The sequence below is a fragment of the Stegastes partitus genome, unplaced genomic scaffold (assembly GCF_000690725.1).
Source record: "Stegastes partitus isolate 25-593 unplaced genomic scaffold, Stegastes_partitus-1.0.2 Scaffold472, whole genome shotgun sequence".
NCBI classification, from domain to species: Eukaryota; Metazoa; Chordata; class Actinopteri; family Pomacentridae; genus Stegastes; species Stegastes partitus.
This window is the reverse complement of record NW_007578203.1, coordinates 377,074-398,975: the sequence shown is the minus strand read 5'-3', so window position 1 is coordinate 398,975 and position 21,902 is coordinate 377,074. Positions and strand designations below refer to the sequence as shown.

At 41.4% G+C, this 21,902-nt stretch overlaps 5 protein-coding genes across 5 annotated transcripts in view; all 5 read left to right on the top strand.

Moving 5' to 3' along the window:
• LOC103360909 (T-lymphoma invasion and metastasis-inducing protein 1-like) overlaps positions 1 to 7,394 on the top strand; it is a 33,047-nt gene extending 25,653 nt beyond the window's left edge. The window contains exons 17-27 of the mRNA XM_008286843.1: positions 43 to 111; positions 452 to 577; positions 687 to 795; positions 1,513 to 1,692; positions 1,800 to 1,918; positions 2,006 to 2,114; positions 3,054 to 3,112; positions 3,223 to 3,328; positions 3,424 to 3,511; positions 3,624 to 3,796; positions 5,637 to 7,394. Of these exons, the coding sequence (XP_008285065.1) occupies positions 43 to 111; positions 452 to 577; positions 687 to 795; positions 1,513 to 1,692; positions 1,800 to 1,918; positions 2,006 to 2,114; positions 3,054 to 3,112; positions 3,223 to 3,328; positions 3,424 to 3,511; positions 3,624 to 3,796; positions 5,637 to 6,175 (1,677 nt within the window). The 3' untranslated portion in view covers positions 6,176 to 7,394. The remainder of the gene's footprint in view (positions 1 to 42; positions 112 to 451; positions 578 to 686; positions 796 to 1,512; positions 1,693 to 1,799; positions 1,919 to 2,005; positions 2,115 to 3,053; positions 3,113 to 3,222; positions 3,329 to 3,423; positions 3,512 to 3,623; positions 3,797 to 5,636) is intronic.
• Positions 7,395 to 11,513: 4,119 nt separating this feature from the next.
• Positions 11,514 to 12,638, top strand: LOC103360908 (claudin-17). Its single transcript, XM_008286842.1, has one exon. It carries the CDS (start codon positions 11,514 to 11,516, stop codon positions 12,201 to 12,203), a length of 690 nt encoding a protein of 229 aa, XP_008285064.1. The 3' UTR covers positions 12,204 to 12,638.
• Positions 12,639 to 13,655: 1,017 nt separating this feature from the next.
• LOC103360907 (claudin-8-like) lies at positions 13,656 to 15,064 on the top strand. Its single transcript, XM_008286841.1, has one exon. The coding sequence runs from the start codon at positions 13,717 to 13,719 to the stop codon at positions 14,590 to 14,592; it is 876 nt and encodes a 291-aa protein (XP_008285063.1). The 5' UTR covers positions 13,656 to 13,716; the 3' UTR covers positions 14,593 to 15,064.
• Positions 15,065 to 16,048: 984 nt separating this feature from the next.
• cldn8.1 (claudin 8.1) lies at positions 16,049 to 18,517 on the top strand. Its single transcript, XM_008286839.1, has one exon. It carries the CDS (start codon positions 16,136 to 16,138, stop codon positions 16,907 to 16,909), a length of 774 nt encoding a protein of 257 aa, XP_008285061.1. The 5' UTR covers positions 16,049 to 16,135; the 3' UTR covers positions 16,910 to 18,517.
• Positions 18,518 to 18,835: 318 nt separating this feature from the next.
• On the top strand, positions 18,836 to 20,580 carry LOC103360905 (claudin-8-like). The gene has a single exon (XM_008286838.1). It carries the CDS (start codon positions 18,836 to 18,838, stop codon positions 19,919 to 19,921), a length of 1,086 nt encoding a protein of 361 aa, XP_008285060.1. The 3' UTR covers positions 19,922 to 20,580.
• Positions 20,581 to 21,902: the final 1,322 nt, after the last annotated feature.

Genomic DNA, 21,902 nt, shown 5'->3' with positions numbered 1-21,902 from the left:
TGTGTCAACCTGAATCAAACACAGCTCGCTCTTGTCTTGCAGGATCTCAATTGTCTTATCGGGAGATATTTAACCCCTTTGCAGAAAGAGACCTTCCTCACTCAGGATGAGGTATGTCAGATGATCCCCATATGCCTTTTTAGGGGTAGTTTGGCTTTTAAACGCCTGCATTGTTGAAATGTTCGAAGAAAAGTGGGTTACATAATCATGTAAAGTGTAGCTGTGTACAAGGACAAGAGGAGTGGATGATGTGAGAGAGAGAAAGCGAAGAGGAGGTTTGCAAAGTAAAAGTGTTTTATATGCATTTGCAAGAGTGAAATCCATTTGGTTGTATTACATTTTGAGAGTTTCCATGCTCTGGCTGTAGCCAGGAACGAAGAATAAGACAATGAAATATCTTGTTTGCTAAAAAATAAGAAGAGTTTTTGACTTAACTGTCCTTTTCCTCCAGCTGGATGTACTGTTTGGCAATTTGCCGGAAATGGTGGAGTTCCAAGTTGAGTTTCTTAAGACCCTGGAAGATGGGACGAGACTGGTTCCAGATCTGGAGAAGCTGGAGAGCGTGGATCAGTTTAAGGTACACCATGTACCACAAATACACACAGACACACACAGACACACACACACAGCAACATGCATTTAAATAAATAATGAACTCTTTAACTAATGGTTACTCTTTTACACAGAAAATCCTCTTCTCCCTGGGAGGCTCTTTCCTGTACTATGCAGACCGTTTTAAAATCTACAGCGCTTTCTGCGCCAGTCACACCAAAGTCCCTAAGGTCCTCGTAAAGGGTGAGTAAATGTGCTCTTTGGTTGACATTCCTCCTTGGCTCAAAGGAGAGGATGTATTTATCCATCAACCATCTGCCATATCCTGCAAGGCTCCATAAATCTGCTCTGCGGAGTTGTCAGCCTCACTGTTGTCCATCTGACCCCTGCATACTTTCAAGCTGGAGGCTCCCAGGGCTAAAAAGCTCTGCAACATTGTGTGATATATAATGAGCAGTGCTGAAGAGTCTGTTCTCTAGCTAGTACACCCACTCCTTTAAGACTTGAGTGGATGGCATTATTTGCTGCATTTACATTCAGTGAGTCAACTGATTATCTGCCATACAGTTTGGCAAAGTGCTGTTAGGATAAAGCTGGGTTTTTTTTAAAGCTCTGAACAGATTTTTTTCTGCCCACTTGTGATTCACTGCTCTCAGATTAATTGACTCCTTAACAAAAACACAGAACAGTCCGGTCCTTTTAACCTGGCTTTAGGTATTTTTTAATGTGAGACAAAGTAAAACATAAATATAAGTAGGTCAGAGTTCACTGAATTAAATTAAAATGTTTATACCGCAGCTACTTGGTTAGCTAAAGAAAAGAATCTAGTTTTCAGTAGGTATAGAACAGTCTTTATTCCTGCAAATTGTTGAACATGCATAAAATTGCTTGTGTAGAATCATCCGTACATCTGTTTTGGAAGGGACAAATTCATTAAGTGTTACTTGTTGGTCTTTCCAGCCAAAACTGACCCTGATTTCAAGGCCTTCCTGGATGAGCGGAACCCGAAGCAGCAGCACTCTTCCACCTTGGAGTCGTACCTGATCAAACCCATACAGAGGGTGCTCAAGTATCCCCTCCTGCTGAAGGAGCTGTACTCGCTCACAGACCCAGACAGTGAGGAACACTACCACCTGGATGGTAAGACCCGGTCACATGACCGTCCGAGGAGATGAAATCATTCTGACAGGTGAATCCACATACAACCATAATTCACCAATTTTTTGTTGTTTTCTGCTTGACTGCAGTTGCCATGAAAGCCATGAACAAGGTTGCCAGCCACATCAACGAGATGCAGAAGATCCATGAGGAGTTTGGAGCAGTGTTTGATCAGCTCATCACGGAGCAGAGCAGTGAAAAGAAAGAGGTTGGTTGGGCAAATGTAGCTTGGCTGTGTTCTGTCCTCCTAGGGGAGCACATGGGCCGACTGTTGACATTTTGTTGTAACGGCCAGGTTGCTGATCTGTCAATGGGTGACCTGCTGCTTCACAACAATGTGACATGGATCAACCCGCCTGCCTCCTTAGGAAAATGGAAGAAGGAGCCCCAGATAGCTACATTTGGTAAGTGTGATGAGTTTTTTTTTTGGTTGTTTTTGACATTATATAAATATGAGGAGTGAGTAATGAATATTTCTTCTGTTGAATCTCTTCAAACACCAAAAAAAATGTTGGTTAATAGTTTTGTTGATTGAATGAAAAAGCCAGAAATTAAGTGTAATGGCACAGGGAAGCACCCAATTGGTATTCAGTGCACACATGCTTGAGACAATTTTGTTTCCCATTTAAAAAAAAAAAAAAAGCAATATGAGTGTACTTTGGATTTAATGAGCAATTAGCTTTACAAGACAAAAGTTAAGTGTTTTGTGAATACGTTACAGCCCGTCAGTGACAGACTAAAAGAGCTAGGCAGTGAACTCTGAACACCAACAATCAACAACAGCTGAGCAACACAAAATGCAGCACTTTACAAAACAACCTGTGCCCGTACAGCATTTTGAAAAACAATGATTTTCAAAACGCACTAAATGGTAAAGCAGGGATATTTTTTTCCCTCTTTTACTGTCAGAACACACATATACCAACTTTTATTTCTGTAAAAAAACCATTTAACCAGCATGGCTTGCCAGGAAATTACACTTTCCTTTTACTACATTCACAGGAAGAAGATTGACAGATGCTTACAAGACGTCTTAAATAACTTGATAATATAACAAATAAAAAAGCTGTTTACCCTCACACCTTTCACAGTTTGTTTTTTTTCCTGGTAGCTAGATAATGATCTAGTGTCATTTGCAGCTCAGTGGGCGACAGACAAGTGTCAGCGTAATTGTTTACTGTCAAGAATTCATTCTGAACCAAATCAAGACACAGAATTGATTTGTGAGATTGCCAAAGAATTCGCTTGTTCTGCTAAAACACAGGTGTTGTCTTAACTGTTTAATATGCTGATTTGACAAGTCATATGAGGTCTTCAGTGATAACTTTTTGTTTTCGATTTAGTTTTCAAAACGGCAGTCGTCTTTGTATGCAAGGAAGGATCCAAGCAGAAGAAGAAAATGGTAGGTTTTTGCACAAGCAATCAGCGGTGCCATATTTCAAAAAAATAAAGCTTACTTTGTTTTTAGCAAGTTTGTTGGAAAAAATAACATTGTTCTTTGTTTGATGGAAGGGTGGCTCCCATCGAGTCTCTGTATCTTCAGAAGACAAAGACCCTTTCCGATTCCGTCACATGATCCCAACTGATGCCCTTCAAGTCCGATCCTTAGCCAATGCAGGTAGATGATGCAGTGAATACTGTTCTGTATTTACATAAGGATGTTGGATTCCTTCTGTACATGAAATTACTTGCGAGTGTTAATTTCTCCCTCAGACGGCGAGGGCTCTGCTGTGTGTGAGATCGTCCACACAAAATCAGAGTCAGAAGGACGACCAGAGAGGTCATTTCACCTGTGCTGTAGGTAAGTGTCTCTCCTGAAAGAGGTTGAATTCCATCGCAGTTTGAAGCTAACGTACCACCGCTACAGTCCTGTCTGCTTTCTAACTGATAAGATGACCTTCTATTTGCCTTAGCTCTCCGGAGAGCAGAAAAGACTTTCTGAAGACGGTCCACTCCATCTTGAGGGAAAAGCATCGCAGGCAGCTCCTGAAAACGGAGAGTTTACCTCTCAACCAGCAGTATGTACCCTTTGGAGGAAAACGACTGTGTGCCCTGAAGGGAGCCCGTCCCGCCATAAATAGAGCAGGTAAATGCCAGTCTGTGGCTCTATTCACCCTGCAGCTCTACACGTCCCAGTTCCTTCCTAACTGACACACATGGAATCTTCTGGTTGATTCAGAGGGTTATACCACGTTTATGGAATTAATTAGTATGTAAAGAGATACTGCATCTGAACAAAACTACAGGGAATGGTGGAATGGTTACAATGCTGTGTCACAATATTTTTCAAAGCTGGTTTTGAATCTGTTTTGTCTTGAAGTCATTGTTTGTACCTGTTAGCACATTGCAATGTTCAACCCTGACTTTGTTGTAATCTGGTATTAGTTGTTCTAATCTGTATTGTTCATTGTGGGTTAATCGCATTTGGCATATTTATTCGTCTAATCCTCAATGTGAAAATGACTAATATTTACTGTTGGGTCCAAATTACTCATACCCATGCCAAAGTCTCAATTGTAGTGAATTTTCATTTGGTTAATAAGATTCCTCTGTCTGGAAATGACAAACAAGTGACAAAAATGGTCTGGAACTGTGCTGGAGACATATTTCTGTTTGTTCATCGAGGCATATTTTTACTCTGTATACCATGTCCACATTTTTAATACTCTTTTCTCAACAATCAAATGGGTTTTACAATTTCTAACAAGCTTTTTACACACCTTCTCTGGGATTTTGAACCATTGCTCCTTGCGACGATCTCCAGGTTTAGGGTTGGAAGGCTTCCCTACGCCACTCTAGTCTTCAGTCTCCTCAATAGTTTTTAGTGGGTCTCAGGTCTGGATTCTAAAATGTTGAGATCTGTTTTGTTTGTTGGAAGGTCCAATGATGCCCAAGGCCAGGTTTTTCTGCTTGACGTTTTCCTCCAGAACCTTAAATGTAGTCCTTTTCCCTCATTACTTTGACAAGCTTGCCTCCTCCATTACATTCCCACCATAATGCATAACCGTTGAGATGGTGTTCTTGGGATTGAAAGCTTCTTCTTTCTGGGACATGGCTTTCATTTGAAAGCCAGAGTCCAAACAACTCTATTTTCATCTTATTCAGCCACGGGATTACTGATCAAAAGCTTTCATCTTTGTCCAGTTGAGTTTTTGCAAAGGCTTGGCGAGCTATTGCATGCCTGTCTTGGAGAAGTGGAGTTGTCCTTGGTCAGTGTCTATGGAGACCAGCCTTGTGTCTGCTGCAGCATTTGCCTTGAGATGTTGATTCTACAATGGCTCATATTTATCAGGATGGCCTTAGTAGTGATCCTTGGATTCTTCCTCTAGTATTCTTGCCAGTGTGGGGTGACTTTTGGCTTTCTGTCTTGCCCTATGAGATTTTCCACAGTGTGGAACTCCTTGTACTTTTTTTATCCTTCTCACTTAATAGCACTTGGATTTGACTTTAGAGCCTTTCCCTGTCTTGTGATTAGCCACAACACGCAATGCTGTCAGTGATGGACATGATCGCAAGCTCAACAAGCTGTTTGGTTTTAGCCATGACTTGCACTTGACTAGTAATGGCACAGAGAAATACTGCATCAGATATTCTCCAATTATAGTGTATTCGAATGCGCTAGAGCATGGTAAAAAATCATCAGGAGCCTTTGGAATGGCTTGGGAACTGTGCTTTCTCAAAAAACTACATTTTCAATGGGTGTTAATAATTATGGACATGGACATTAGAACAAAATAGTTCTAATTCAGCAGTGACATGGCTAACACAATGTGTGACCATCTTTTGTCATTTATTTAATTCATTTCCAGCCAGAAGAAACCTGTTGGTTAAATAGAATTTCATTATAAGCTATCAAACTACAAAGTGAAGTCCTGAAAGTGTTAACTTTATTACTTATCTCTTTATCTTCTGTTTTTGTTTTGTAGCATCTGCCCCCACCAGGACTCTCGGCAGAAGGAAGTTGGTGCGCAACCGTTTCACCATAGATACTGACATTGTTTTTGACGGGGAGCCGGAACAGCAGGACCTCGCTTCACCACAGGAGCCCGACTTAAAAAGGCCACAGCAGGAAGATGAATCAAATCAGCAGCAGCAGCAGTCTGAGCTAGCAGGTGACACAGACCGCTGGGTGGAAGAACAGTTTGACCTAGAAGAATACGAAGATCAGGAAGAGGTGAAGGAGACCGACATCCTGAGCGACGAAGACGACGAGCTCTGCCAGACACCCAGAGCTCCGTCCACTGAGGCTGACCTGGAGGACTCCATCACAGCTTTGTCCCTGGAGGGCGCAGAAACAGAAGAGGATGAGAGCATCAAGTCCCCGACGGTCAGTGAGACGCCCGACGCCGCAAAGCCATCTGACGTGGAGAAGCAGGACGACGAGGAACATCAAAGTCAAACGGAGAAAGATGAGATTTGGGTACGAAGGGAGCAATCAGGTTCACCCCCAGACTGTGCCACATAAAAGCTGATGAGAGCAGGCGGTCAGCAAGTGTCTTAGACAGCTTTACATGGGTTCCATAAAGATCAGTCATCCTAAACAATGCATGAGCATTGATGTATATCGCACAGCTAGCGGAAGATATATCCTTCTTTCCCATACTTATGCTGAATGCTTTTTGTACAGGTAAGATCATTAGTGGAGCAATACAGGAATCTAGAACGAGGGAGCTTTATCCCAAATCAAATGCTGTCACATAAAAGTCAAGTGTAAGCTTTGAGTGATGAACTAATGGTACAATCATGGATTCTAATCAGTTGCTTTGATTGGCATGGTTTGCACATTTGGGCAGCATTCTATAGTCCTGCCTGCTGTTGCCAAATTTGGGTATTGTGAGAACATTAATATTTGTTTTGTCTGTGTGACTCAGAGTTATTATCATAGTTAAGGGCTGTATATTATTTGTCCTTAAATAAATAGAATAATTAATTGCAAAGGACAGTCTTGTCTTGCATAGTTTACTGTACTTGTACATTTTCACATGAATATACACAGACATGTTTTGGGAACAGACTTCCTTATTGTGTATAATATATAATTTTGATCTTTTGATTTACGGACTAAAAAGCTCTCTTTATAGTCTGGAAGATATTTTGTTTCCGTTTTGTTGTTTTTACTTGTTACACTTAATAGTGGAATTACGTAATAGCCTCTTTGACATAGATACAAGAGGATTTTACTTTGTTTTATTTAACATAATCCTGTTTTACTTGAATTTGTATTTGCTGTTTTATGCGTCTCCTCGTTTACTGTGAAACCATTTCGTCCAGTTTTACCTTTTTGCCCTTCAGTATTTCACTCAAACACATTCATTCTTGACAGTTCACATGCTCACTCTGTATTGTAGATAATTTACACATCAGCTTCTTTAGAAAGTCTTGTGTGTTCGAAAAGATTGTTTACTGGTAAATGAATTACAAAGCAATGTTTTTTTTTCTGTTTTATTTATTCATATGTAAATTAATTTGTTAGCGACATACGACAACATACGTGATCATTTTTTCACAAAGAAAGTCCAAATTTGCTCAAGCAATCAAGGGGAAAGACTTGCAGTATGCCTGAACAGTGAAAGAAGTCATACTTGTAAACAACTCATTGTGCTACTAAGACTGCATTTTTATTACTGTATGTATATAGAAAATGTATTGATATCATAATAAATACAGTTGTTTCCTAATTATGATTCAAAGCCACTCTCTGCAGTGACTCATCGGATAGCGTGGTGTTATGCTGCAGCGTAATTCACTCCCCTGCAGCTCAGCAGACATCAACTCAGCGAAACAATTTTGCGGTGTGAGAGAAACCCAGATGTCCAGTGTGCTCAGACAAGCCCGAAAACAACCGAACTAAGCAGCTAATCGATGCTCCCCTGCCTCAAAGCAACCCGGAGACAGACTGAAATTGTACAACAAAAGGAGAAAACTAAAAAGTGAACCTTCAGAAGCCGCTTTGAGTGTTTGCAAGCTGCGGCTGATTAAGTTTCTGAATGATAGTGAAGGAGCTGTAGCACTTAACACAGAAAGGATAAAGGAGGGACTGCAGTCAAGTGTAGTTTTCACTTAAAGGTAGAGCTGGTGATACTAATCAAATGCAGTTTCTGTCAGAATCAGGGGGTATCTCCTTGCAGCTTTTACGTTTGTGCTAAAACAAAATCCAGTGTTTGTCCTGGCTTTGTAAATGGGAAACAAAGATCCAAACACTATCCCAACATATCCTGTTTGGTTTGTGCTCATGCACACATAATGGGGGCAAGGGAATGGGGAAAGGAGATTGGGAGCAGTGGGAGCAAGAGACATCTGACACATGATAAATATCTAAATTTGCTAACCAGCTAAACTCTCTCTATAATCACACATTCAACCTTTTAAGATCAACCATCTCATGTGGGGAAAAAGTCATGCTCAGCTGAGAAATGTAAATTAAAGAATGTTAATAGAATGGGGATTAAAGAGAACACTATTGGGAAGAATAAAAAAGAGGAGGATCTGACCTTGTTTTTAGTCTCTGGTTGAATCAGTCTGCTGGTCAGCGGGTAATTTTGTGCACAGCTATAAATTCTACACAAGCCTACATGAAATAAACACAGTACACGTTTGGTGAGCTTTTTGAAGGCCATCACTGTCGATTCCTCTCATCATCAGAAGTGGACATTTTGTGTGCTGAGCAGCTATTGAATCTCATCGCATGTATTTCAGCGAGTGCTGGTGAGGGTCTGCTTGTGATTTCCTCTTTTAGCATGGCTCTTTTTGTCCGTCAAATGTCATCACGATTTTATGAGAGATAAAATGCAGGTGCAGCTGTTGTAAACGCTGCCAACTAATGTGACAAAGGGGAACGGTGTCAAAAAGTTTGGATGCCAATTGTAGATTGGAAGTGCATAGTAGACACTCACCAACACCTACTGAAAGACACTTAACTGGGGACAACTCGACTAAATATGGCCTTAAAAATGACCACCGACTGAAATCAAGACTAGAATCGCAACAATATGAGCTTAACCAGAGTTATGGAATTTACAAGTATTTCTTTTATTTTGTCCTTTGCTTTTTTGTGCATTACCAGAGTTCCAGACAGTTGATCAGACAGATACCACGCTGCTGCAAGAAGAAAGTGGTATAACCAGGGTTTAGCAATTGAACTATAGTTTGAATCACATGGTGTGTGCGGTAATGGCAGGCTGCTTATGTATGAAAACGACCCAAGAAAGAATTATAATTATCTCATCCCTCTCTTAACTAAAACTCTGTTTCAGGCATAATTACAAGTGGCCAGACGGTTTCTTGGAAGTTTTGTTGGATTACTTGGTTAAATTCTTTTAACATACCTCATCCTCACTAGTAGCTAACTTAATGAGAAGTGGTTAAAGTCAGTCCTCTAATTACAAAATTATCATTAAAAGACATGTCAGAAAATGCGGAGCTAAGCCTGAGAAGTTGAGTCTAAGATGTAGTAATCCTTTCAATGTAAATGACAACATTGCCTTTCCTTGAGAGCCTTCAATAGTCCAAACTTCGCATTTTTTGCACACAGTGGTGCCGCTACAGAACACCAAGTGTCTATTATGAGCTGTAGACACTCATCTTCCTTATCCCTGAATTTTCAACTTCCTGGTGTGACAATGACTAATTTCATCAGCATTTCCACACACCCTAGACACTATAATTGATGGTTCTCACAACTTCATCTTCACTTGTCTATCTCCAAGCTCTGTGGACATTCTGTCTCCCACCACCACCAGCAGCAGCACCCTCTCATTGTTGTCAATCACCACCGCCACCACAAAGGCTGTGCTGCTCCTTCAGATAAAGAGGAGAGATTAGACTTAATGCTGTCAGATGCGCAGCAGTACAATACGATTCCGAATGGCAGCGAGTGTTGCAATGAAACAGGGTTTTTCTGGCTATACTCTTGCTTTGAAGGCGCAGACACATATCTTACAGAGATAAAATGGCACAGTTTAATCTATGGGATTCTCCCCCTCTGAGTATATATCTTGGAATCCTTCATCTAAAAATAAACAGCCTTAGAAGTGATAGCAGGCAGGAAAATGAAAGGGTAATTATAGTCTTTTTTTAAATATTAGAAATAATGCAAAATTATATTTTCACAGTCCTGTCCCTGGCCTAGCAATGTGTAATCATATTTTGCAAACAGCAGGTGGCACACATTGTCTGTTGTCGCCTACGTTTCTTTTTTGGTCACACCACTAACACTGACTCGCACCTCGCTGAGTATTCACTGACTTCCATTTAATCTTAGTTTAATCACATGATATTTCTATTCAAATCTGTCACACATTAAGAGTCACACATGCAAATTCTGTCTGCAACAGGAACTGCTTCACTGCCGAGCCTTGATGTGTTGGACTTCACAGTTACAGGTTTCTCTGCATGACCGTATCTGTTTACATTTAAAGCAGCTGAGGATGTGACGATAGTATCACTCAGCAAACCTGTCGGACAGGCTTTCCAGTTTCTGTTCCTGTTTGAGGAGTTCTCCTGCTATATCTCTCTCTGCGTGTTGCTCCTTCCCTTGTTGTTTCTGCGACTTCTCAGAAACAGGGTGAGGAGGAGGAGGAGGAGGGTGTTGCCTTTTCCCGAATCAAGTGAGGTTTGAGATGTGACATTGTTTGAAATGTTTCCTCCTCATCAGTGACTGGACTATCTACCTGGTCGTGTTTAGAGTAGTTTCAGTCTTAAGTAAAGCAAGTGTCAAGTGTTTCATTGCAGCATTATAGGGCTTTTTTTTTTTTCAGTCTCTTAGAACTATAATGTAAGATTTGCTCTTTGACTACATGAGAAGTCATGAAAGTTCAAACAGCCACAGTAGAAAGTGGGGGAAAAAACAACTGTCATGGCGGGTGATGTAGGATGTGAATGCAAGATGGTGCGTTACAGAAAGTCCCACACTATCTGACATTCTATCAGATGATGTCAGACACAGATTCGCCCTTATCACATGATGAAAACATGTGGAGGGAAAGAGTTTTGAAAGCGATTGTATGGCACAATTCAGGAGCATATGTACCATTTTAGTGTCTATTAACACCCTTTACTAAAAAAAAAAACCCTACACTTAAATTTATTAATACAAAATACAACACACACTGGCCACAGCACATTGTAGCACTAGTATACAGACAAAGTGGTAGCCAGGTTGAGGAGATCTTAGAGGAAAATGTGCTAAAACTTGACATGTTATTGTTGGGAAATAGAACCGTGGCTTATTCTAAACAGCTGATGCACACTAAGATATCATCTGTATGCAAGCTTGCATTGTAAACGTTTTTGTGAGACAATTCCACATGACAAAAAGGAGCATGATTCATCTTTGTATTTAATTGTTTTCAGTAGTCTGACAGAAGGCTGTTTTCTTTGCAATAAGCTTTATCCATACTGATCCATAATGTAAGTATCACACTCACTCACCACATGACTTACATCTGTTCAGTCGAGATTGGATACGGTGAGGACATGCAGATCATCACATAAACTTTTGAGTCACCCAAATTCACTTGGTAGCACTGTCACAACCTTGTCACGCAGGACAAGTGCATGTCGTGCGTGACCAACAATGACACATGTAATGCCTGAAAGAAAAACTAAATCAACAATCTCTCAACACTCTCTGGAGTTGGACCAAAACCCCCAGTAGGAATAAAGGTCAGGTCAACTCAAACCAGTAGGATGACATTACAGACATGATACTATCACGGATTTAGAGCTCTGTAAAACAGATCACCCGAGTAGGATTATCATTAGACGAAAGACGAGAGACAAGGCTGCACTTCAACCTCTAAACCATGAGAGCAAAGCTAGAGGTCTTGGCACTGGTCCTGGGCTTCATCGGCCTGGTCGGGACAATAGCTGCCACTGCCTTGCCCACCTGGAAGGTCACTGCCTTCATCGGTGCCAATCTCATCGTCATGGAGGAACTCTGGGAGGGCTTGTGGATGAACTGCATCGACCAGGCTGACATCAAGATGCAGTGCAAGGTGTACGACTCGCTGCTGATTCTCCCAGCAGAGCTGCAGGCTGCTAGAGGGCTCATGTGTTTCTCCATAGTCCTGGTTGTCATCTCCTTGTTCGTCACAGGATGCGGGACCCAGAAGAGCGAATGTTGTGGTGACAATGTGAAGAGCAAGAACATCACCCTGGCCTTAGGGGGGAGTCTGTATCTGCTCTCATGTTTGACCACACTCATCCCTGTCAGCTGGGTGGGCAACACCATCATCAGAAACTTCTACAACCCAGCGGTGCCGGATTCTCAAAAACACGAGCTGGGGTCAGCTCTCTTCATTGGCTGGGCCACTTCTGGTATTTTGCTCATCACTGGGATCATCCTCCTGGTCAGGTACAGCAAACGCAGATCGAAGGAAGAAGAGCCGTACAATATAGCATATGCAATGGCGCAAAGAGATCTAAAGAAACAGGACAGTGTCTACACGGCGAGGACGGCATCCAGCGTTCATAATCATCATGAATATGTTTAAAATGTAAAATGTTTGAACTATACTCTACTGCAGTGTGCAAATTCAGCTTTATGTGTCCCCGGAAATCTTAAAGATGCTGCTTGAGGAAGGTTCAAAGATGTCAGGAGCGTGCATGTTCTGTATAAATATGCATCTCCTTGTTTTACAATATATATTATGACTCATGTACTTTGTGTTTGTATTGGAACATAAGTAGTTTTCATTTTCATCATTTGAATCATGTGCCCAAAATCATAGTTAGCTATATGTAATACATGAATGACTGCTATGATAAACTGTCGTAAGTTCAGAAATAATACGTAAATACAAGTGCTCTTTGTGATTCTGTACTGCCATGTCATTTTGTTTTGCCTTTATAACTGTAAACTTCACTATTAGATGCTGAATTGTTCTTCAGTATAGTGATTTGGTAATATCTCATGACCAAACAATCATGTCAAATAAGTCAACGGCTCCTTCAATAAATGTTTCATTACTTGTGGTACATCTTTTCTGTGTCCATTTCTATATTTCTATCATGCATGCCACAAAAAATAAAATACTGACTTTTAAGCAACTATATCTAACACTGTAGACTGTTTAGTTTTTTTTCCTTGGGTTTAAAAAATGCAGCAGAATGGCAAAAAAAAACAACTCAATTTATGCACAGATGATATGCAAACACGCTGTTTTCATGTTTGCGAGGGCAGCAACACCTCAGTGTGGCAGCGACAAATTGACAACTGCTGGCAAGAGGACAAGAGGTCCAATGAAACCAACCCTCCTCAAGTTTCTGTGCTCAACACCTTTTTAATCAGCTCACTTTACATTGAGAAGAGCAGACAGTTTGACATCTGTGATCATCCTATCAGCTTTCAGGTTGTGAGACACTACATTTGTCAGCTACACCCATGAGTGCTGCCACCACCTACTTAGATTTGGACAAAAAAAAGGACACCGTGAAGTTCCTTTTTGTTTTACGTAATAATCAAATATTTTATTCAATATCAATTCTTTTCAGAGACGGGATTGCACATGTAATTAGTTAATTCTAGCTTCAGTGATAGCAATGAGATTTCATGTACAGTGTTTTCAAGTTCATAGCCCGTTTTTTCTATCCTGTTTGTGGGCTAAATTAGGTTGAGTTTTTGTTTTTTTAACACAAAAACATTGTCCTCTGTAGTCATGTAAGTGTGTTGAAATGTCTTGTATCCATATTTTAAAAGAAAAGAACTAAACTTTGATCAGCTATGGTTATATACAGTGAATTAATCAGTTTTGATTAAGTGTGATTAAGTTCTTATTGTTAGTCGAGTAGTGCCAGTTTCATTTGTATTCAAAACAAAAACCTCTCTATGGTGTGTCCCCATTTATCTGATGGCTGGAAAGCAGCTCAACCAGTAAGGCCGCATTGCATCGTTAGCATTTTTTTGTGGGTGTATAAGTTGTTTGACTTCCTCCCCTCCTCATATTTGTCTCCTGAGCTGTGTGAGAGCAGCCAAAAGTCCACGTTTGGCTCTCTGTGTTAGCCGCAATGGCCTCCTACACCGCTTACAGTGGCTACAGCAAGCCGCCTCAATCTTACGTGGGCTCCTACTACGATGAGAAGCAGCCTCAGAACTACGAAGAGTACAACGACTCCGTATATGAGGAAAAAAAGAGACTTGAGAAGAAGAAGCGCCGGGATGCCATCTGTTGTGAGGTAGTGGCCCTTATTATCGGCTTCATTGGACTAATCGGAGTGGCGGCCGTGACGGGCCTGCCGATGTGGAAGGTAACAGCCTTCATTGAGGAGAATATCATTGTCATGGAGACCCGCTGGGAGGGTTTGTGGATGAACTGCTACAGACAAGCCAACATCAGGATGCAGTGCAAGGTGTACGACTCCCTGCTGTTTCTGCCTCCGGACCTCCAGGCTGCCAGGGGTCTGATGTGCAGCTCTGTGGCTCTGACCACCTTTGCCCTCATCGTGGCAGCGGTGGGGATGAAGTGTACCAGAGTGGTGGACCATCGGGCCCGCACCAAGCATATTGTTCTCGTGGCTGGAGGCTGTCTGTTCCTGATGGGCTGTATCACAACCCTAATCCCCGTGTCCTGGACTGGCCACGTTATCATCAGGGATTTCTACAACCCTCTGCTGATTGATGCCCAGCGCAGGGAGCTCGGGGAGGCTCTTTACATTGGCTGGGTGACCTCAGCTTTGCTTTTCACTGCCGGAGTGATCCTGCTGTGCCGTCACGCTCCCCGCACCCAGGACCCCGAGGAGAGGATTGTATACAACCCCGCGGGAAATATCTACCAACCTGCGTACACATACCAGCCATACACGTACCAGCCAGCCTACACCTACCAGCCTCCCTACTCCGCACCCCCACCAGGATCAGTGGCGTATACACCAACTCAGTACTAGACCATTCTGGACTTGTTTCATGAACTTGCCATTATTTTGAACATTTAAATGAGAGGAATCAACTGACTGATAAGACCAACGGCAGTCACTGGAAATGGCCACATTTCCTTACTTCCTCAAAGGGGATGAAGTGTATTGCAGAGATTAAAATTCATTATGGACCTGATTGTGTTTTGACCTTGATGGACTGTGCTGAATAACTGTATGCTTTGTTTGTTTCCATATGCTTAATTTACACTAAAGTATACTCAGAGTATACATAATCTTTAATAATACAAGTTACTTGTTAAGAATACTGCCTCTGCTGACATGCTCTTTGAGAATAAATTATGCACTAGGCCTTTTTCAGATAATTGACCTCCACCTGGTGTGTGTTCATGTGTGTTTTGAGTTTTTCGTAAATGTACATACTTTTCAAAATGCTGGCCTAAATGTGAGGTCAATTGCAGTTTTCAATAAAGGAATACAACTGTTAAAAAAAACGAAAAGTTTGTCAATGTTTTTCATTGTCTAATTAAGGGAGATAAAGCTTATTAAAAAAGTAAAGAGTCTACTATTCATTACATGATGACCAGTGTTTCACTCCTGCCAAAAAGCTTCTCAGTTTGCCTCAGATTCAAAGGTTTCTGTTGAAATTGTGCCCGTTTCACTCACTGACGTGCAAAAGGAAAGTTGTTATGTCGTCTCCATTGTTGTCAGTGGAAATGTGCCTAAACTGGTAAAACCAGGCTGTTCACACAGGTCCACCCACAACACAAACCTACCAGGAGACTTCATTTAATCAGAGCCAAAGCTGCAACGGCCAGCTTTTTCCTGAGCACAGACTGACACAAGAGACCGAGATAAGAAATACAACACTGACAGTAGCACATAGGCACACAAGTATTACCTCCATCTATTAAAAACCCACATACCCACCGCAAACAGTTATGTACAAATCCTTTTAAAAGCTCTTTTTATGTCTCCAGCTGCACTGCAATTGTAACTATTGGCAAAGGTTTGAAACAGATGGCAGCATATGTTGAAAAATTACCAGTGAATGATTTTGAATGTAAAACAAACAAAAAAAACCCAACAAGGTTAAGCACCAGAGCGGAACAATTTTATAATATCTGTAGTTATAGCAGGTAATGCATTAACACAATATTCAATTACATGCACACAGGTTAAGATGAATTGGTCAACTTTAAATATGTTCCCCATGTTAATAAACACCTTACGTTTCCTTGTAAAGTGAGATCCGAGAATGTAAATGGAGACTTCTGAGCAAACAAAGTGGCAGCTTAGAGCAGCTCCTGGGGTTGGTGTACAAAGAAAAAAAAAGGCCTGGGGGAATCTATTTCCTAGCAACAGGTCACATTTCCCACCCCCTCCCACTCCTGTGTAATGTCCATAGGGAGGAGGCCGACCAGGTGAACATCAACCTGCTCCTCCTCTTGGATCCGAAGCCTTCCATACAGGGAATCTACTGCTTCCTATGATAGTCGCACTGTGTCAAGACACTATTGTACCAATGAGATTGGATGAGTAAGAAGAGGACAGGATGGCAAACTCAGCACTGGAGATCGTGGGTCTGTTATTGACCCTGATTGGGTTGATTGGGGCAGCAGCAAGCACTGGAATGCCGATGTGGCGCGTCACAGCCTTCATTGGGGAGAACATCATCGTGTTTGAGACCCGCTATGAGGGCTTGTGGATGAATTGCTTCCGGCAGGCCGACATCAGGATGCAGTGTAAGGTGTACGACTCTCTTCTGGCCCTGTCCCCTGACCTGCAGGCTGCAAGAGGGCTCATGTGCTGCTCTCTGGCGCTGGGTGGCCTCGGTCTGCTGATCAGCTTGGTAGGGCTGCAGTGCACGTCGTGTATCGAAAACAACGACCGAGCTAAGCGACTGGTCTTAATCATTGCGGGAAGCATGATCATAATGGCCTGCATCTGCGTCATTATCCCGGTGTCCTGGACGGGTCATGTCATCATCAGGGACTTCTACAACCCTTTGCTGATCGACGCACAGCGCAGGGAGCTTGGAGAGGCTCTCTACATCGGCTGGGTGGCCTCCGCTTTCCTGTTCGCTGGAGGATGCATGTTCATTTGTTGCAACCTGCAGTCCGAAGGCAAAGGTTCAGAGAGGTACGTGTACTCCAGGAACTCAGACTACATGGCCTATCCTCCACAACCTTTGCAGCCTTTGCAGCCTCAACAGCTGGTGCTACTTCCACAACCACAGCCTCAGCCAGTGCTGTCCAGACACCCATCAACCAGCTACAGCTACCACTCCAGGTACCCCTCTGTACGCAGCGGGATCGCTTATCTCTGAACACCTGAAGTAACAATGATCAGCTATGGTCCCTCTTTTCAATCACTTTTCTTTTTAATATGGGTTGGCATGGCAGTGCAATCTACGCATTTCAGGTTAAAAACATTTCAATGAATACATTTAATGTGAAAGCAAATAATTCTGATTTAAATAGTCTGGATGGTTTTAACTATTCACTATTTCTGTGCATAATTTGACAAGTACTTAAAAAGCACTAGTTACTGCATTGTGATCTCAACTATTGATTTCAAGATTGCCGTTGTGAGCCAATACATTTTATTTTATGCGTGTTAATCAGATTTTATACTCACAGCCTTATTTTTCTATGTATGTTTTTTTTTAATATGTTTGCTGTATATAACAATTTACATAACCTTTAACCACTGAGTAATGTGACACCTACAAGTATAATTGTTTGTACTGTTTGTTGCTGGCACATATGACAGATCCGTGTAGTTGTAAAGACAGTTAATGCTTCAGGTATTTCAACTCCTCGGCCTTCAACGTTAGCTGTATCTGAGCTGTGTGTCCAAATATGTCTCAAAAAAAAATCACACATTCATGTGGCACAAATGACCTCTCACAGGCACTGACACATCATACACATAGTCCTATTTTCCTTCTCAGTTTCTGACAGTTTTGCTGGTTCAAAAACATGATACACAAAGACAGAAAGTGTGGGCAGTCAGGATGACAATGCTATATTGGTGGATGAATGCTTGACATAAACATTTATGTCTAAAACTCATTTAGTGAATCATTTAATCAGAAACCATTCACCAGTCTTTAAGTTTGGTATGATGATCTAGAGCACGTAGGAGCTGATGTAATAAAAACTGAGCAAATGGTTGTCTAAACATGGCATACAGGTTTGAGACTGCTTGTTTAAAAGGTGCGGACTCAGAAGCACCTTAGCCTGAGGGCTTCGTGTTTTAGCAACATGATCATGTGATCCAAATTTGCAAGTCACTTTGAAAGAAAACACAAAGAGCTATCGACTGGATTGTTCTCCGGGCCATTTCTGTGTTGATTCCAGCTTTATGTGTTTGAAAACATTTCTGTCTCTATTCAATCCAGTATAATAGCTTGTAAACTCGAAGGTCACTTCATTTCACTTTAAGTTCAAAAGCAAACTGTAGTTCAAAGCAAAATTTGAGCCTCCAGTCCCGAAACACTAAATGCAATATTTTATAAACAGAAAAGTGGCATAAAATCTGTTTGTAAAGGCACAGTAATTTCATTGCTGTTTCATACTGGAAATATTTGGTGGCAGAATGGAAATGTTGGGTTTTTTTCTGCATATGGTAACATCTTAACGTTTATTTGTTTTATACTCACTTAACATTCTCAAATACAAAATGTATGTTGATTTGCTACACAGAATTTGAACTTTGTGAGATTATAAAAATGTACTATAACAATCAGTAAGTGTATTTGGACTGTGTTATGTGAGATCCCTCTTGTTTCATTACCCAGAAGGTCCTCTCTGCTCCCTTGTGGAGAACACAAGAACTGCTGGAGCTGAACTGTGCAACACTGCATTCATGTTTACTTCTGAATTTGTACCACATGCAAAAAATAAACACACGTCAAGCGATGAAACTTTAAGTTGTGAGCTGTTAAAATTCCTTGTTTCGTGTGTTTACTGTCAGAAAAACTGATGACTCCGATATACCACTATTGCTTACCGTAAACACAAAATAAGCAGACAGCCTCTTTACCTGCATCCCCCTGAGCCAACCAGGTGACAGCAAGGCATCTTTCCCATAATAAACTACCTCTTACTGTAAACAACAGTGTCAGATGAGATCCCCACTGCCTTGGAAGCGTTTCCTTTCTCTGAAATGTTTTCCTAAAGAATCTGGATTTGTTGTGGATGTGAGGTCATCTAATTTAAGACACAGCTGGACTTTTGTATACTGAACAATGGTTCAAGGTGCTTCTGAGATCGCTGCTGTGTGCGTCGGCCTGATCGGGCTGTTCGGTGCGGCCGCGACTACAGGACTGCCCATGTGGAAGGTGACGGCTTTCATTGGGGAGAACATAATTGTGATGGAAACCCGCTGGGAGGGTTTGTGGATGAACTGCTTCCGACAAGCCAACTTCAGGATGCAGTGTAAGGTATACGACTCCCTGCTGTTTCTACCCCCTGAGCTACAGGCTGCCCGGGGTTTGATGTGCTGCTCCGTGGCCCTGTCAGGACTGGGGCTTCTTGTTGCTATGGCAGGGATGCGATGCACCTCCTGTTTTCAGGGGAATGACTGGGCTAAGACCGTTATCCTGATGGTTGCAGGGGCTATGCAACTCATGGCCTGCATCTGTGTCTTTATCCCAGTGTCATGGACGGGTCACGTTATCATTAGGGATTTTTACAATCCTTTGCTGATTGATGCTCAGAGGAGGGAGCTCGGAGAGGCTCTGTACATTGGTTGGGTGACTGGCGCCTTCCTTTTCGCGTCGGGGTTGTTGTTTGTCTGTCGCCGTATGCCCAGAGACAAAGGTTCGTTTGACGTGTACCACCCAGCGCACTTACTCGGTTACAAGCCAACGCCCAGCAAACCAACTCTGATGAGGTATCATCCCATTTCCAGTATTTCCAGCCTCGGGGCGACTTCATATCACAACTCTCTGCAGAACAATGGCTCTGTTGGACAACAAATTGCTGTGCCACTGCAAAACGTCCCTCACGTGATGGCAAATGATGGAGCACTAATGCCTGTTGCTTATAGCCCAGTTCCTCCTGAAAATGCGTCATTACTATATCAAGGTGGCATGTCTCATCGTCCCTCAATGCAGAGTTCTAATCATGGTGGAAGCCTGTACACTCCTGGGACCTCCTTGTACATAAGCCAGAACTCAACACCATATACAATGACTTATACTGGCAACCCCACTGCGTCCTACCAGTCCAGCTTTCACCCGGTTCCACACACTCCTGTTTTCGTAAGCTATAAAGCATCGAAAATGGAACCAGGGCCTCACGGTGGGAGCAGAGCTGGTGTGTATATATAAAGAATAATCTTTTTGTAGCTGATCAGACTTTACAAACCCAAAGGATTATGCATTTTTACTCAATCACCACAAGCTAACTGAGAAGATGAGTTTCATTTCTGTTCAAAAGAAATAATATGTTGAACTTTTGTCTTACTAGTAATGTATTTTTTATCATTTGTATTGTGCAAAAAATGTATAGATTATATGATCAGGCTGAACATGGCTACTGTTGTTAGTGTAAATAAAAGGTGATACTGCTAGGAGTTAGCAGATACGAGCCCTGCTAGGAGTTTACTTTCCCAAAATGAAGATTCATGGGAGAGCATTTGTATGGAACGTCACAGCCATATGTTTTGCATCTTTATAACCATCTGTTCAATAATTTCTAAATTTGTTATAGTTATCATTCTATGTGCTCCAGCGTGCTTTGTCTTACGATTCTTTTCACTAATAAACTGTCTCGCCACCACTCGAATATAATCACATAACTTATTTCTCCTTTTGCTCGTCATTTGTTATAGTTTGCATTAGCGGTGATCATTAAAGAAAATATTTGGGGAACTAATTGCGTAGTATCTGGCGGTGGAATTTTGTAGGATAAAGTAGGTCATTCAGCAACTTTGGGTCTGAACGCAATTGTTATGTTTTCCACAGGGGCAGTAGTTCTCTAAAAATAAGCAGTTAAGGTAAATGGAGCGTCTGTACAAACTAGAACTGTAACTCTTAAGCTGTCAATTAGGAAACTAGTTGCCCATTTTGATAAGCAATAAATCACTTTGTGTTGTTTTAAAGATAAGTCTCAATTCTTTGATTTCAGCTTCTTAAATGTGAATTTTTCCTGGTCTCTTTATTCCTCTTTGACAGTAAACTGAATATCTTTGGATTGTGGACAAAACAGGACATGTGAGGACATCATGTTGGACTTTGGGAAACACTAATCAATTTTATTACTTTCTTTACTATTTCCTAAAATTGTATAGATACAAAAAACCTAGCCAAATAAATAAGAAAATACTACATAATTTGAGAACAACATTAATCATTAATTGCAGACCAAGTGTAAGCTCTGCTAGACAGTCAACCCTGTAAGAATGCTTCCCTGTGTTGTGCCCATGTTCAGACAATTGTTCAGACAATAATTTACATATTTCGCTTGTTTATTTCCGCACCGCATCACTAAGTGCATTATTGTTTGAAATAAAATATGTTAAAATCCTTGTTGATGTTTAATTAATTATGCTCAAAACCTTGAGGTAGCTGGAAAAGTGTTGTATTAAGCTGCACTGAAAATCTATTTGTGTCAAACTGTATTTTAATGTGGAAAAAGTAAGAAATCAGAACTAGATTTGAAATTTAAATATGCTTTGAAAAAGCAAAAGCAATTATTTCAAGTGTTGTAATTATTGGTTGACTAAAGCAACCACATGCTGGCCGCTTCAAATTTCTTGACAACGTGAACGCCATGAACCAGTGGCCTGAACCAGTTCTCGACATTGTCATTTTTCACCACTAGATGACACCGGAGACCCAGATGAGTGTCCTCAAACCTGCACAGACGGTGAAATCTTCCCTACTTACTGCAGGTGTCAGCGGAATAACGCCCTCTTTCCACTGCATTTCTTTAGCCGTCACTTTCTTCAGATTAAAGCTAAGATCTTAATGTTAAACTAAACTTAATGATGAGGATAAAACAACAACTCAGGCTCAGGCAATATAGGTAAATGATAAAAAGATGGAGTGATTCTTATATTCTCCTTCCTGATGCTCATCAACATGAGGTGATGTTCTTGATGAAACCATAGTTTTGGGTTTTGGATATCAAAACAATAGGCTCCTATTCTGGAGGTGACTTGATAGTCTTTATGTCTTCTACTTTTTCATCTGCTGTCGAAACTTCAAATTGCATAACCATTTGACAAACTCCCCCAAAACGCCTGTTCAGGATACATATTTGAGCAAAATCCTTCCCATCAGTCTCTAAATTGGCTAATTTCTGAGG